Genomic DNA, 16,748 nt, shown 5'->3' with positions numbered 1-16,748 from the left:
TCTAGAGTATTTAATTATTACTACTGGGATAAATCCCGTCTGAAACTATTCCAAGTAGAGTTGTTTATATACCCACACAGGTATCCAGTTATAGCCATTCTCATACCAAGGGGAACATTTCTGTAATGTACGATTAGCAGAGCATTTACGTAATGAGATTCTCCTAAACTGCACACATTTTCTTGAAAGTCAGAAAGCGGATCTATTGTTTATATATGTGGCATTTTAATCTCTGCTGATGTTATATGTAGAAGACAGACAGCAACCCCGGCTGCGAAATCCAGACTATATTCATACTGTCTGGTAGAGATACTGTCACTTTCTTGAGTAAAATCACAGTGTTTGGACATCAGCGATCTCTTTTCCTAATACCAGATATTGGAGCCATGTGGAATTTTGAACAATAACCCTGTCCTGAAATGGTTAAACGTGATTGAACTCTGATTTCGTATGACACACTTCATCTAACCCAAAACGTGGAAGTCGGCTGAATTGTTTCCTTCTACTGTATATTTCAAGATGGGTCTCATGAAAGGCAACAAAACTGGAAACGGATATGCAAACGTTACATGTGACTATGATGTATGTCCAATTGAAGACTACGTGAATGAGATTGAGGATTATGTAAAACCTGAACTGTTTGAATGGTTTGTCATCGTTTTGTTTGCTGTTGTTTTCATTGTTGGCATCGTTGGGAACTTTTTAGTGTGTTTTGCTGTCTGGCGAAACTCTACAATGCGGAATTTTACAAACTACTTTATTGTTAACTTGGCCGTTGCTGATTTTCTCGTTGTGGTTTTGGTGTTACCCCCTACTCTGGTTCATGACGTCATGGAGTCCTGGTTCATCGGAAGAGAGATGTGCAAAGTTCTACAGTTTCTGCAGGTAAGACTTTGCTTATATATTTTTTTTAAATTTCTAATCGTTTTTTTTTTGTAAGAATTAGTCAAAAGTTTGTATACAGTTCAGTTTATGCTTAAAAATATAGCAGCTGTGACGGATTTGTCTAAAGAACAGACTACTTAGAAGTTTTTATTTTTAACTCCTAATGGTCAAAAATAATAGTTCAAATCAACTAACTGTTGGATAAAGTAAAAGTTGGCTTTCTTGAATGGACCCAAGGTTTTACTGCCGAATAAACGCATACGTTTGAAGAGAGACAAAATGAGCCTATAGCGGTTTTAATTGGATGTTATACCACCTGCTCGTGCTTGATCTAAAAAACTTCCACCTTAAATTCACTAAATGTCATTGGGTAGGTTGAAAAGTCACTTCGTGAATACCCGAACCAATTTGTGTACGTCTTTTTGTGAGAAGATCCACAGGGAAGATTGTAACTTTTTAAGTATGGTCTTATCCTTTAAACTAAGCAACTGCTACAGAAAAAAAGACAATCAGATGAAAATTAAACTCAAGATATGGAACGATTTTGCAGTATACAAAACTGGTGGCACAGACTAAATGGACAGACGGGTATCAGTGTATGGTGGAATGTATTATGTTGATAAATAGTGATAATATAGGATTCAGTGAGGCTTTTGAATTTTTTTTTTAGCAGACTACTTTTGGTTCAGTGGATTCTCATCATATTCAGGCAGAGTGTAATCCTAGTCCAAAGGTTAAGGTCACTGGAGAACATCCACAAAATGTTCCAAATCCTTGATTATATTTGTATATGCACCTATGCTTGGTCTGACCAAATTTATTTCCGAACTTAGCCCCCATATTGTTACCCGTTATTAACTTCATGTTAATAGGAATATGAGGTGTCTTGGTTCTTTGGAGTTGAAGTTTACAAAGGCTAATTCTGTATCATTTAGGAAGTTATCCCTGGCAGAGTAAATGAAAACGCCTAGCCTTTGATTACTTGTTCGAGACCATTGCGTAAGGTTATCTGATCCATCTTTGACTGGCTTTGCCCAGGGTATATGTCAGACATTTCTCACATAAAGCAGAATTTGCGAGAGGAGGTTTCGTCCTGACTAAATAACTTTGTGTAAAACAAAATTTGGTTTTCCATTTGACAATTAAATGTCCGGAATGACATTTATTTCACGTCTTTGACAGGGTATAAAGGACATGAACACATATCGATGTTTTATCCAGTTTTCACCTGATGGCATGTGGTAACAATAAATTACTTCATTGGCGAGAAGCCTTGCTAAGGACACATGCCGTTGTCTTATTGGTCGCCTTGGGTTTTAACAGTTTCAGTACCACAATGTGGCATATATTCCTTGCATACTTTGATAATGATATTTTTTCTTGATTCTGCTATATGGCAAGTCGGTGTGAAGATATAACTGTGTCTACACATGCAAAAAGCGTTATGAGAAAATAGTTTCTTAGGCCCAGTTTGGCTAATCCAGTTAATTTAGGCCTACTTAAAGGTAAACACAATACATCCCAAAGCATGAAAAAAAAATAAACTGATTAATCACAAAAAAAATAAATTGAGCCTGTTTTCACCCCACCAAAAGACACGTCCCTCAGTAGAAATGAAATGATTTGTTACATTTTTTTGTAATATTATGGTAATATGCCTATTTTGTTCTGCAGGTAATTATGTTTACGGTGGCGACAATACCATTATTGGCCGTGTATTTATTTAAAACGAGAAATTATTATTTTTTTGGAAAAGGTCGTGCTATTCTTCGGTCAGTAATAACTACAAAAAATTCATTGGAAAGACTTTCTTTTATTATGAAGAAATTCTCAGATTTAAGTGACGCGGGTAGAGTAATAACCTGCCAAGAAATCCAACTTTTAATTTATTGGGCATGCCGAGACGAATGCTTAGAGTTACTTGCGAAATGAAAACTGGATACGATGAGCATCGATTGAGCCGACAACACCTATTGTTTAGCTCAGACCATATACAACAAGGCAACCATTCGCTTCAAAGAACCATGCGCTTACACAGAACCGTTTTCCTTTTCATTAAGGGATGTAGACACTTGATATGAAACTCTTACATGAAATACTTAACGTTCGTTCTGTTTTAATATATTTGTATCACATATTTAGATCAGGGCTGAGGCGGCATTTTTCCATGCGATAAAAGGCCATCTTCCTCTGGTCCTCTTCTGAGTTCAATCTATATTGCATAAAAAGCATAGGAATGTTTGAAAGATGGAGAATCGTTTAAGATGGAAACACTTAACATTATCGAAAGCTCTTTCGCAACGTTGAGGAACATGCCGTGATATCTCGCTTCTTGTCATAGTGATATAAGATGCTCTTTAATACCTGATTGGAAATTTCTCCCATCAGCGATCACAGTAGTTCCCCCATATTTTGAGACCTTTGAAAAGAAAGACATTAAAATAATAACGTGTTCGAGAAGTTCAACCTGAGACCTAAAATTACTCTATCCAGAACTGCACTTCAGTGCCAGTAGCACATGCAATTTTAAGTTGTCGAACAATACATAGACCTAAAATTACTCTACCCAGAACTGCACTTCAGTGCCAGTAGCATATGCAATTTTAAGTAGTCGAACAATCCACTTGCATGGGCACACAAATTGTATAATTACTTCCTTTTGCAGATGATTGATCAGATCCGGTATTTTAATGCAAGGTCATGCACCCTTTATTGGTGATTGGCGAATATTTTAGCGTATACCATGCAATGAAGCATTTATTAAATCATGTAAATGCATCAGGAGTTATTCGATACAGATCGTGTCCAGTTGCCTGTACTTGGACAGTTGTACACTGCTAACACATGCCAGTGAGGCAGCTTGCGGCGAAAATCAACAATCTCTAAGTGAACATCAGTATGTCATTTCATAGCTTGCATGTAACTAAATCATCAAATAATCCATCGACGAATCAATAGATTGCTCTTGTTTCACAATATCTTCTGCAACCTTTAGATATAGAAGTTTCAAAAAAATCAGGCGCTCAGCCAAGAAATACTCGACTTCTTCTGTCTTACCAGTTCTACTAAAGAGCTATAACAACAATGAAGGCTTCCTTAGCTAGTGACCACAGTAACCTTGAACCATTGTGATGCACGTGCAGTTCTCTTCACACTTTTTATGATGTCAAAAAAATTATCATTTATCTATATCAACCTTTTCGTGTTTGACGTTTATTGGCTGTACTGTAAATTCACTTGGCGCCTCGATTTATCTCGTCAGGCATGTTATTTCCACAATATGTACCAAGTTAAGTGGTTCTTATCATTGCCATCAGCATTGCAAGAAAATTGGGTTCTGCCGGAACATAGGAAAGTGGAACGCGTGGCTAGACTTTTCCTTTTTCTACATTGCCATTCAGCGTTTTGAAAATTATAGATTCGCGTCCAGAATCGGCAAAACTGAAGCCATAATTTAGGCGTCTTATTCTTGATGACAAGACCACGCATTGATATGCCGAAGGTTTTCGAAAGATCCTTCCAGTGGAGGCTCATCGGTTTGAATAATTATCTTGATGGCACATAAACTACCAGGGGATCAAATGTTGACAGTCTTTGATCCTAACCTGTTTTGATCTTTTGCCGCAGGCTATCGCTCAGTAAATGAAGTTTTTGAAAGAAAAGGTTGGCCCTAATGTACAGAATTTCCCCAAACTAAGGCATGCTGATCCACATTTAGCGACCGTCGCACTTCTCACTTCCTAATACGATAACTGGTTATGCGATCAATAAGAGCATCTACTGGTAACCCTCAGAGGCAAATATGCGACAGTCGTCCATTGCCTGATATCAAAGCAGAGAATTCTAGTCCGAATATTATCCATTTGTAAATAGTCGGGTTTGGCTAAAATTATGGAATCTTTTCTTTACCGTTGTTACTTAGTATATTGATACCCCTTATCAGATGATCTCTTTTGTTATTAGTTCGTGTATTCATAGCTTTGTAGATTCGTATGTGTGAATGCGACTTGCCAATGTAAATCGCAAACTCGAATGTTAATCGCAAATCAATTAATTTTGCAAATATTTCGACACGGTCAACCGGCTTACTGACTAATCTGACAAGTTGCAGATGTGCCCTCAGTTAGCCTAAGTGCATCATTGATCGTTTAGGCCTAACTATTTTAGAACCTTGGATCAACGACAGTTGCGTACGCAGTTGTCGACTGTATGTAATTATACGCTGATCATTGTCCAGGAGAATGTACTTATAGAACTTTAAACCAATGACATGGATTTCCCATTTATACCCACCACCGTATATGTTTAAAACTACCACATTCATGCAAGAAGCACGTTGCACTTTGCTCAAAGCAATTTCGAGTCTTGTGAATGCAGTATGCGACAAAAATATCCATATTAAATATAAACAGTGACAAAAACTTTTTTCTAGCCTCTCGATGATGAATTAGAGAGTTCGAGCGCCTAGGAAATATAGTCCTGTGTGAATTCCCAAACCATGCACTGTCCAGTTCCTTATTACAATTACTGCGGTCAACACATTGCATATGGAATGATTAACGACATAAAACTGGACACCACTAAAGTACATGGGAACGAAAAATAAAAACTTTAATATGTGCCACCTTGAATTACAGGTTGTTTCCGTGTCAGTCTCCGTTCTTACTCTCAGTGCTATATCCGTGGAGAGATGGTATGCAATCTGTCTACCACTGAAGTTTAAAACAACAGCCAATCGGACCAGAAACATGATCATCATCATTTGGATCATCTCTATCATCATCGCCATCCCGGAAGCAGTATTCATGGACACCCATCGAACCGTTCCTGCGAACGTATCAGACCTGTTGATCATCTGTAGACCAACGGACCCAGATAAACAACAACATTACCAGCTATTTGTGATGATCGGCCTGTACTTTATTCCAGGAGGATTGTTAGCTGTGGCGTACATCCACATCGTCATTGTGCTATGGCGCAACCAAATTCCTGGAGCTGTAGAATGTAGTAAGTGTGACATGTTTTTTTCATGCAAGTGCAAGTGATCTGCCCCATTAATGTTAGTATTGGTATTTATTTTGTAAGAAAAGCCCGCTTAGTGTTTGACTGGCGTAATGACTCAGGACCCGGGATCACAAAACGATCTTAGATTTAAGTAAAAAATTCAAGTCACTTAAAAATTGTTATTTTGGATGTAACGTAGTGGAAATTTTACTTGACAACGTAAATCCTGAGTAAGTTATCGCACAACGAATTTCAGGTAAAACAACGGAAAGGAACATACCAAATTTAAATTATATTAAAATTTCTAAGATCGTTTCGTGATCCCGGGGCCAGGGGCCTCTCACCAATGCGATCGGTGTGAGTTCAAATCCAGCTTATGCTGGCTCCTCTCCAGTTGTACGTGAAAACGTCTGCTAACAGCCTACAGAAGCTCCTGAGATTCCCCAGGGCTCCGTTTGGTTCCCTCCCACCCATATTGCTGACCGCCGTCGTATAATTGAAGTTTCATTGAGTATGGGATAAAACACTAATCAGATAAATAAACAAACAAAAAGCTTGACCTTAATAAAGATTTATATGACAAGCTTAACTATATACAATAGATCTCACAAGGCGAAAACAGCCCTTGGCATGTCATGTCACTGTTCCAAAGTAGCTCCCGCGGTTCCTTTACAATCCGAGGAACTGTTTCATGCAGCCATTGTAGATTTAAGTCAAAACTTTAACCTTCTGAACAAAACAACAGATTTAATGGAGGATGCTCTAACTTGACAGAAATTGTACAGCACAGAATTAGCTGTCAAAATTCTATCAGTTTGAATATTTAAGAATAATTTTGATCACAATTTACGGCAAAGCCCGAAATCGCTGTGTTAAATTTACTCTAAGAGGGTTTGGCAGGTATGTGGAGAGGTGAAATTGCTGGCCATGTTTGAATTCAGTACCTAGACCCTTGTTACCTCCCCGCTCTGACAACACAGGGACTAGTACTGACAACCTCCATTGCTCAAATTGCAGCTGTTTCATTGACTGAGATATTCTTTAGGCAGTGGCGCTACATTTTATACTGCTAGGAATCTTTTGAGAACTCTCCTATCAAAAGCATTACTGTACTTTGACATCAAATGTGCTGTAAGGGTGCGTGTCGTTTTCGCAGTGAGGGAATCCCTTGTAGGTCTGACACATGCGACGAATATGTAGGCCTATGTGAACATAATGAGCATCACAACCATAACAACCCCACGAAATGTAATTGAAGCCATTTAATGCAGCAGTGTTATCCAAGCACACTTTCAAATAATAAGCCCCATTTGGGTTGAAGGAAATTAAATTCTACGTTTCTTACTTTAGGATTTAGTGGTTCTGTGCTTTAGCATTGCACAGATTTGCACAGACTTATTTTAGATTACAGATATTAGATCATGGGATGAAGAATCTATAACGATTATACTGATAGCTGTACGCTGTTCGGCCATATGTCACTGACGGATTCCCCAAAGCCTTGGTCCATAAATAGCTGACCAGTTAGCGAAAAAATGCGTGACGATTTAAAGAGTGATTTGCCAATAGACATTCAGAAAGCTAATTCGGAAGCAATGGTTGTGATGTCTACTTGACCGTACATGCCATTTGGGTCAATCGTCTGGACTACTTTGAAAGTAGTTAAAATGATTTCAGCGCTATCATCTACCATTTGACGTATTGCATCACTGTCTATTAACTCTATACAGCTACAAACCGTAATTCTGTCCATCCAAGATCAACATGAAAAATACATTACCTAAAGAGAACTGTAACGTTCGAAATAAAACATCACATTGTGGATTTTTTTACACCTTACCCTTAAAAGTGCCTTTCTGCGATCTGTTAAAATCCATGTAGGTGTGAGATGCAAGGTCTGTAAAGATATAATGAGTGCAAAAAACGGACATCAACCTATTTATTTTTCAAAGTTTGTGGGAAAAAAACGGCTACACCGTATTGGGGTTTAACCTCGTAGTTAACAAGGTCTCAGTCATATGACGATGAAAACAGCACTTGGAATTAATAATGCCAGTTACCTTGTAGTATTGGAAACAGATATGCTGTTGTGTTTTCTCATTTCCTCAAGCAGACAAAACACAAAGTGACATGAAAATGGTTGGGGCTCAACTTTAAGCTGATGAATTTGTAAGATTTTGAAAAGGACGGCGGCGCAAAAACGGGAGGCGAAAAATAGCCGTGAGTGATGGAACTAGATTGAGAAAAAAGGGTGGTGTAATACGGCATCAGACGCCAGCTGTGCTGATTCTATACTTTAGAAAATATTCTCACAGTTGTCAAAGAGAAAACTGTAGTGGGCTGGTAAACCCGTGCCCTTGAGGAGAATATGTTTGGACTATGGCTGTTAATATTTCGCACCGGTTAGTTGTAGGCGGCACAGAGGTCAGATAGACATGCATGTGTTGATTTTACCCCAAGTTATATATATATATATATATATATATATATATATATATATATTATATATATATATATATATATATATATATATATATATATATATATATATATATATATGTGTGTGTGTGTGTGTGTGCGCGTGTGTGTGTGTGTGTGTGTGTATACATTCATTGAAATAGCAGTATAAAAGAAATAATACATGTAGATATACCAATTTTGTTGGAATGGTTTTGCATACGCCGATTGCATGTCATGAATATACTGGCGTGAAAAGACTAACAGAATCAATCGCTTCCAATACAAGTTCGACTGTTTTACAATAAGTGCAACTCGGATATTTGTTGATGAGTCTTCAGGATCTCCGGAGGTCTAGACGCTAATAACCATCGATGCTTTCAAACTTACTCGTAATTAAATATAGAATTTGTGTTAGATCTTGAATGTTAGGCATCTATGCTTTGTAACATGACTTGTATTTTTTTGCCAGGAACATTGGTAGCTCTTTATTTGAGCATGCGGTGTATTTGGTTGTTCATCCTTTCAGCCGACAGCTCACCGCTCCAAATAGGTCCACTTAGGTATATACGTGTATACTTCAAAGAATACAGTGTTGATTGACTTAGCTGTCGCTCTACAAGCACTTGACGTAACGAGATCGCTTGTTCGAATTCGGCCCTGGTTTACGCGTCATGCTTTGGGTATACACACAGGTTTGTTTTATAGCGCACCAAACGAGTTAAAGTTAAGATGCACTCCACCTGGCTTTGCTGCCTCGATTACTTGGGCTTAACGTCATACTACAGAATTTTTTTACTAATACGACGACAGTCGTAAAGATGAAAAACATCTTGGCTCCTGACTCGATCTAGCAAGAGCAGGATTCGAAACTATGACCTCATGGGCCAAGGAGATCAGCCTTTACTGCTTTGAATGGAACCTGTGAAGACATAAACATATGCGGAGATGCCATAATATATTCCTAATGATTTTGTTGCATCAGATCCAGTTTGAGGTCGTTTGAGGTAACAACTGATCACCTGTGTGATGACGATCACATTTATGGGTACAGGATGTTTCAGAGGCTTCTTACAGAATTATATGGAAAGTAATGGTGAGCGAATTTCTATAATTTTAGAGCAATCCATATTTGAATATGGTATTCTAACCTATGCTAATTTGTTCAGGCTCGCAACCAATGGATCAGAAGATTCAGTCTAGACGCAGGGCAGCGAAGATGCTAATCGCCGTTGTGGTGTGTTTCTTCGTCTGTTATTTCCCTGTCCATCTCTTGAATATACTGCGGTAAGAGAGTCTTTATACTTTAAAATATAATTGCTCATGTTCCTTTTATACATTTAATCATGTATTGTCCAATTTCATGTCAATTTGTGTGACAACATAAACGTTTTTCATTTTAACTACATGTATATAAACTTTCCCATACAAAAGACCGTACTAAACCAAATATCCCTGCATATACGTGGTGTAAATCACAGTTGGTTTTGTCACATCATCTGCGTTATGTAAGGACACAGTCACACTTGTTCATATCAGGAGCTAGTGCCTTTCTTTTTACTCCTTCAAATAATACCGTAATACATCTAAGTTTTTGGGACATCTCGCCTGTTCTTTTTAGCCAGTACAAATGTAATTTTAATGTATCTAAATCTTATGTATTCGTATGCCATAAGGTATAGGACTAATGTCTTGTCTTGAGATGATCAGTTCAAGTATAATAATAAGAAATGTATCTGTGTAAGTTGTAAGACACTTCATGACTTCAGCTTCGAATGTGTGTATGAGACAATGGGGTCAAAGATCTCTAGGTTTGAAACATGATTTCAGTCAAATGATAACTGCTACATGTAAGGCGAATTGTAGAGATGGCTGTAGGCGGGAGGTGTACCCCTACACCACCTTAGGTAATAAAGTTATCCTCTTACACAAACGTTCTAATCCTCTCCATTTTGGCTTTCTTTTACAGATATACTCAACAGCTTCATTCTTTATCCCCTACCTTAACTAGGGTTTTGGCCTTAGGTTCGCATTTCCTCTGCTACTTTAACAGTGCGTTGAACCCTGTCATTTACAACTTCATGAGTGGTAAGTTTTGTTTCGTTTTTTTTTTTTTTTGACTGTACCGTGTGTACCTTCTACATCAGCAGGTATATGCCACTGCATCTTGTTGCAAAAGTTATCGTTGTCTGAGAAGATTAGGTTATAGTTTTTCCGTCCTTCTATCCTTAACACATCCCTGAACCTTTGTCTATTATTATAAATGAAAACTACTCCACTTTACATTGCCGTGATTCAAAAGCTACATCCACAAATGTACATGTGCGTTGTTGTAAAACTATAGCTCTATAGATCAACCCTCACCAGTGGCCAGTTTCTAATTACCAGGAGGCAACAGGAGTTGTGAGTTCATTTCCTGGCGTGATATGTAGATTCCTTTTTCTCGTTCCAAGTTCGTACAGCAATGGTATGGCTATTCACACACTCTCACATTCGTCAAAGATCACTTATGGCTTGCAAACCTGTGTTCCGCATGCGATAAAGCTCGTCAGTAACTTGTGATCCATGGATTCATGGTTATCCCGCGCACTCTGGTTTCTTCCACTGCTCAAGGCCAACCTACAGGTGAAACATTCTTGAATACGGTGTTGAACAAGAAACTGGATCCAGTAATTATTCACTAGCTGAATTCCTTTACATCCATTTATGTTAAATTTGTAAACAGTTTACTATTTGTTGCTGAAAATAACACCAGTAATTGAGCCACTTTTCTTTCTGTTCACAATTTAGGAAAATTTCGCAAGGAATTTCGGGATGCCTGTTCTTGTTGTCTTTCGCGGGGCAGACCACCTAAATCACCATGCGAGAGTTACCGGTATTCCTATAGTAATGCAAACAACACCAGAACAGAGCAGTTTTCACTAACGACCATGTCGCCTAAACACCATTCTGGTAAGCGTTGCAATGGTGACAACCATGGAAGAAATGTTTACAGCTAAATGCCAGAACAAGTGAGAGGGATGTCGTCTCTGGTTTGGCCGCGTCACAAATAAGCTTTTTGCGATCCCATCAGTGATTGCCTTTGGTGAGAAGAGCACAGTGCCATCTGCTAGATATCATTGCTTACTGCGTCGTTGATAAAAACACGTATATCTGAGCGCACATGTCCCTAAACAAAAAGAACAAATGTGTAAAGTCGTGGAAATAGCAGGATTTCAACAACATTGATGTCATGGGCGTCGTCTTGCTTTTGTGCTCACATTATATCAGTAGACCCGAAGTAAATAGTGGGAATCTGTTTTGTTGCCCTTTCAGAGAGGTCTGCCTGATCATTTACCATCAGTATTGGCACGGACATCATACGGGGTGGAAAGCCTTAAGACAGACGACTTACCAATAACTGTCCTTCATCCTACAGCTTACAAAAACGAGTGAAATATAACGCAGATGTTTGAAGTGGTCATAACGTGTACGGAAGTGAGGCTGTTTTTAAGACTCCAAGTGCTGAATCATATACTTGAACTTAAATAACAACTTAAATTGTGATACAAGGAGCAACACGGACTGTACATGATTTGTGAAATAGAAAAGGGAAACATGAATATCGTTACACTGTGTGGTAGGAGATATACATTTCAGAAGTGAATGCTTACCACAAATTCATCTACAAGGCGATGTACCCTGCCCATGTGATACAGTGTCAGTGTATAAAAAAGTCCCAATCAATCTAATGCACCTTTCATGTTTGTAACACGACAATTACATAGGTGTATAATTAATTTTAAATGTTGTAAGGAAAATACCATGTATTGACAGTTGCGTTATATTTTCGACAAAAACAAGTCGCTAATTAACAGCAGGAAAATGTATGTGGTATTTATAGTACTGTATAAGAACTTCCATATGTGATAATGTGCACATGTGTGTGTTTTGTACAGTTTTCAGCAATATTGTACGATTGTATGTATTATTCTGTCCAGTATATATACAAAATCTATTTGGTCGATAAACTTGTAAAGCCTCGTCCACCGCCATAAATGTGTAAGATTATCTGTAAATAGAAATGATCACACTAATCTTACGAAATTGTCTAACACAGCGGAGAGAGCCAACAGAATATCAATGACGGGGGAACTCTGAGAGTTAGCCTTGTCATTCAACATTTTCTTATTGTTCAGACAGTGCACTTGCTAATTACTTTTTGGGCTCCTTTTATCTTAAACAACTACTATTGTATACGCATGTGTCTGTATATATCTGTTTAATCCAATTATTTATTTGTTCTGGAATTTATAGAAGGCTTGGTATGGTATCCACGGTTCCAGTCTGCAGTTGAATGTAGGTCTACTAAATTTTATCCTGTTATACGAGTCCATGGTTTTTTGTTAAGAAATATTTCTTCACACTTGGACAGCATTTGCATTGGGGACAGCATTCATTAAAAACTTTGAAATCGATCTGTGTATTAAAACAAAATTGACCCAGTCATGTTTTATGCGGTTCTTAAAAACGCCATAGTATTATGATGGATCACAGCGGATTGTTAATGGCCACACATGTCTACTCACACAAGGAAATTTGTCAGATTACTATGTTGATTTCTATAGAAAGCTTCCACTTTACCACTGCATGAATTCCCTTAAACACCCCTCCCTAATGACAAGTCAGAGCTACAGCTCCGACATATAGGCCTGTCCATCAAACCTGGCATCCTCACAAATCCCACCAGCTCGAGCATTGCATATCCAGTCCGCTTGCGTTAAGCTTACGTATAAGGCTTACGGATAGCATTAGGCTTATGGGGTAGAGTAACACACATGACCTGTTTAACACCACAGTAGTTAAGTTGACCTTAAGGTAAAGGCTTACGTCCTATACTTTAACCTACAACTCGTTATATACCTTTGTAACTAAACCGATTTTCGCATTCTTTCGATGGCTTGTTATCTCCAAGTCGACAAATCTGCCTAATAGCAATTTTGTCATCATACATGTTGCACGAATTCGACCTAGTAATCTCGGCTTAAAGAGATTCTTGAACCACTTGGGAGTTTTTCATTATTCTCCGCCTCTTGTACAGTCTTGACGGTGAGGAAAATATATTCACCGTCGCTTTGTAATATAAACTTTCTGAAATAACGCCATAAAAGTGGTTTTCTGGGAGAACGGTGTGGATTTTTGTTTCCAAGAAAGCTAATTACAGCGATTCTTTCACGTTGCGGCTTTCTTGGAAACGGGAACAAGCTTTCTCAGAATGGTCAGAAGCCTTTCGGGGCATTTACAACTGATATAGCTTGTGCACAACACAAGACGTGGTATTCTCGAGTTTGAACAATGGGAAATCATTAACGCACATCAAAACGAATGGTCCACACTATTCGCTATACCGACTTAACACATCGAGTAGTTGCTATTCAACTCCTGACCAAAACTTTGTGCTTTGTAGTGCAATCAGTTGCAATTAGCACCTTTACAACTACATCTCTAATGTAGTATGCTTTCCATATCTCAAGTGGAAGAAAGGAAACGTCTTCACAGACAGCACCAAGCCATTGCAAGACAGTTGACAGTTTTATCTTTGATGGCTGTCGAACCGGTGGCTCTGCCGACCCCCCCCCCCCCTCCCCTTCATCAGCCAACGATATTGACTGACTGCTCTCTCCAAATCTGACGAAAGTTCATCGGCGAACCTACATGAATGCTAAATTTCTCCGCAACAATAAAATGACAGAGCATATATGATATGCAAGTGAGGTTATGAGAGTATGAATGCCTTTTTAAAGGCCAATATCTAGTGTTAACTTCGTGAACTACCTCATTGAAGGGTATCAATGCCCGGTTGACATTTTCCACAAACTGTCTACCACAGGAATTACCAATGTAATACTCAGAATATATCAAGATTCTACAGTTATTACATCAGTTGCAATTCTCTCTTATTATACTCCAAGACAATGGAATGGTCTAGAATATGCTGCTTTTTAGATTATCCACTTGATGACAAACTAAGAAAACAGCACGTCATTTGTATAGGGCACTCTACCTACATTGTGGAAATTTCCGGCAATATCAGTGTCAGATTATTCATCCAAATTTTCTGTGGTGGTGTTCAGCGGGATGAACTAAGATATTCTTAAAAAACACATTGGGTGCCGGGCAAGATAATTGTACATGATAATTTAGGCATATACCGTGCATGTAAAGGAGATTCTATCAGGTGTATTTCGGACTTTTCATTGTTAAATACATAGGCCCTACCAAGATATGGCTGAATACAAATTTGGATATATCCCGACATCAGGAGACCCTTAAAACAAAAAGTGTATCCGTTCGTCCTTGCTTTCGATCAGTAACTTTACTACTGCCGGCACAAATAATTCCTCGCCATGTCTATAGTTACATGCGTGCGAGTGTTTAAACAATGGCCGAAACTGCCTGGAAATTGAACAATAAAACTCTCAGATGTGTCATCGGTTTTTAACTTTCCTATATAATTTATTTGATTTATTTATTCGAATGTGTTTTACGCAGTTCTCAAGAATTTTTCATTTGTTGCATAGTCTATCGTTTATTTATTTCCTTTGTTCAACCTTATAGAGTAAACTGTTCGCTCTATTACGCGACTTTGTTATTACGCGACTTCATCGAGTGAATATGCAAGACTTCAGCTTGGGAATTTGGCGGTTTGCAAACCATTCATTTGCACGTGGGCCACATGGCTACCAGACCAACATACTCACTTCTTGCCAAGGAGGGAATTGTTCTATTATCTACAGGATCAGACATTCTTGCCAGAAAGCCAAAAAGACATCGAAAAATGGCCATGCACTGCTGCACTTCTTCACTGCTGGCCTCGATACAGGTAACATCAGCACCAAGTGTAGTAGGCGTTGTCCCTAGCTTATTACGAGTTGAAAGTTGTACAAAAAAGGTCGATTCCTTTCTTGGTCGCTGGAGCACTTGTCAGAAGTTCACTGTGAACAGGAGATCCTACAATGAATTGTTGTCACTCTACTATGTGACAGCAAGCTAAATTTTACATAAGCCGAACTGTAGATATTCCCCTCCGTTCACTGTTCTCGGAGCCTATATATGTGCGTGTGTGCGTTTTGTTCTTCAGTAAACTTACAGGTAGTACTTTATTATCTGAAGCTGCAACTAATGTACATGTTTGGCGAGTGTCTACTGGCGGCCTGTGTTATCCGTGACTTCAAAAATAAAATGACCGCTATCTTACACATATATATTGAATCTGTAATCTTAAATATCTAGGTGTGGTCTGTAGGTCAGACTGACTTGAACATTTTGGTGTTTGCCTTTACATAAAATTTTCATATGATCATTTATGGGTGTAATAAAATGCCCAATACTACATGTATACCACTTCAGATTTTTAGGCCTGGAAACGGCGTGTTTGTACCAGGAACTAGGAACAGCCTGTTTATAGGTCTATCTCCACGCTTTGTTGTGTTTATTGACTTGTTTATGACTTACATGTGTTAACAAGCGCCTGGTATACGGGCACGGTGGTAATGCTGTGTGTAAATCCTTCATCAGCATGATACAATGCGGTGAGCATATACTGGATGAAAATGGTTTAATTGTCACCCGCGTAGGCCTAAGCACACTGCATGTAGCACATGCGTTTATTCTGTGTACATGTATCACCTGTCCAGTATGTAATAAGATCTTGTTTGAGGTTCGGTGATATATTTGTTTCATTTTGTGTAATAAACTGCAATATAACACGTTGAAGACACGAGTTCCGCTTGGTATTCACTGAATCCAGGTCTTGGCATACACCGCATTGTGACCGTCCATATGCTACACTGATAGGATCGTTTTCAAATTAGGTTTGTTTCAGAGTGCGCTCGTGTTTATTAGCATATAAACATGAGAAAGCCTTACAGGACTATTTCCCTTCTGTTGTGACGATTGAGTTTTATGGGTGGGGGGAAATCACTTTGACTAACAAAGAAGTTGTACCTAACCTTAAAAGAACTGGATTCGAACACACGCTTTTGTGTTTATTAGCTTATAAACATGAGAAAGCCTCACATGAGTATTTCACTTCTTCTATAGCGAGAGAGTTTTATGGGTGGAGGAAAATTCGATTTGCCTAACAAAGCTTTTGAGAAATATCCGACCTGACGAGAGCTGGATTCGAACAAAAACTTTCATTAATCAAGCGCAAGGCCAACGAGAGCATGACCTGTCAGAGTCTGAAAACAGAATGTAAATCACTGCAAAATTCTAGAATAAGCCTAGCCTACACCTGTTCCGGAAGCTCTTTTGATGTCACCGTGTCGTAAAACCCCCAATTGTAACGACCAGAACATACTAATATGTCTGCAAACATCCCCCTATCTTCATTGGAGAGGCAACAAGACCAGAATTTTTCT

At 38.5% G+C, this 16,748-nt stretch overlaps 1 protein-coding gene across 1 annotated transcript; it reads left to right on the top strand.

Annotated features, from left to right (window-relative positions):
- Positions 1–519: 519 nt before the first annotated feature.
- LOC135470873 (orexin receptor type 2-like) lies at positions 520–11,675 on the top strand. The gene is made up of 6 exons (XM_064749921.1): positions 520–885; positions 5,523–5,892; positions 9,516–9,633; positions 10,316–10,434; positions 11,137–11,298; positions 11,662–11,675. Exons 1-6 carry the CDS (start codon positions 520–522, stop codon positions 11,673–11,675), a joined length of 1,149 nt encoding a protein of 382 aa, XP_064605991.1.
- The last annotated feature ends 5,073 nt before the right edge of the window (positions 11,676–16,748 follow it).

This window comes from Liolophura sinensis, chromosome 7 (assembly GCF_032854445.1).
Source record: "Liolophura sinensis isolate JHLJ2023 chromosome 7, CUHK_Ljap_v2, whole genome shotgun sequence".
Lineage (NCBI taxonomy): Eukaryota > Metazoa > Mollusca > Polyplacophora > Chitonida > Chitonidae > Liolophura > Liolophura sinensis.
Note: the sequence above shows the minus strand (reverse complement) of the source record. Positions and strands in the feature narration are given on the sequence as shown.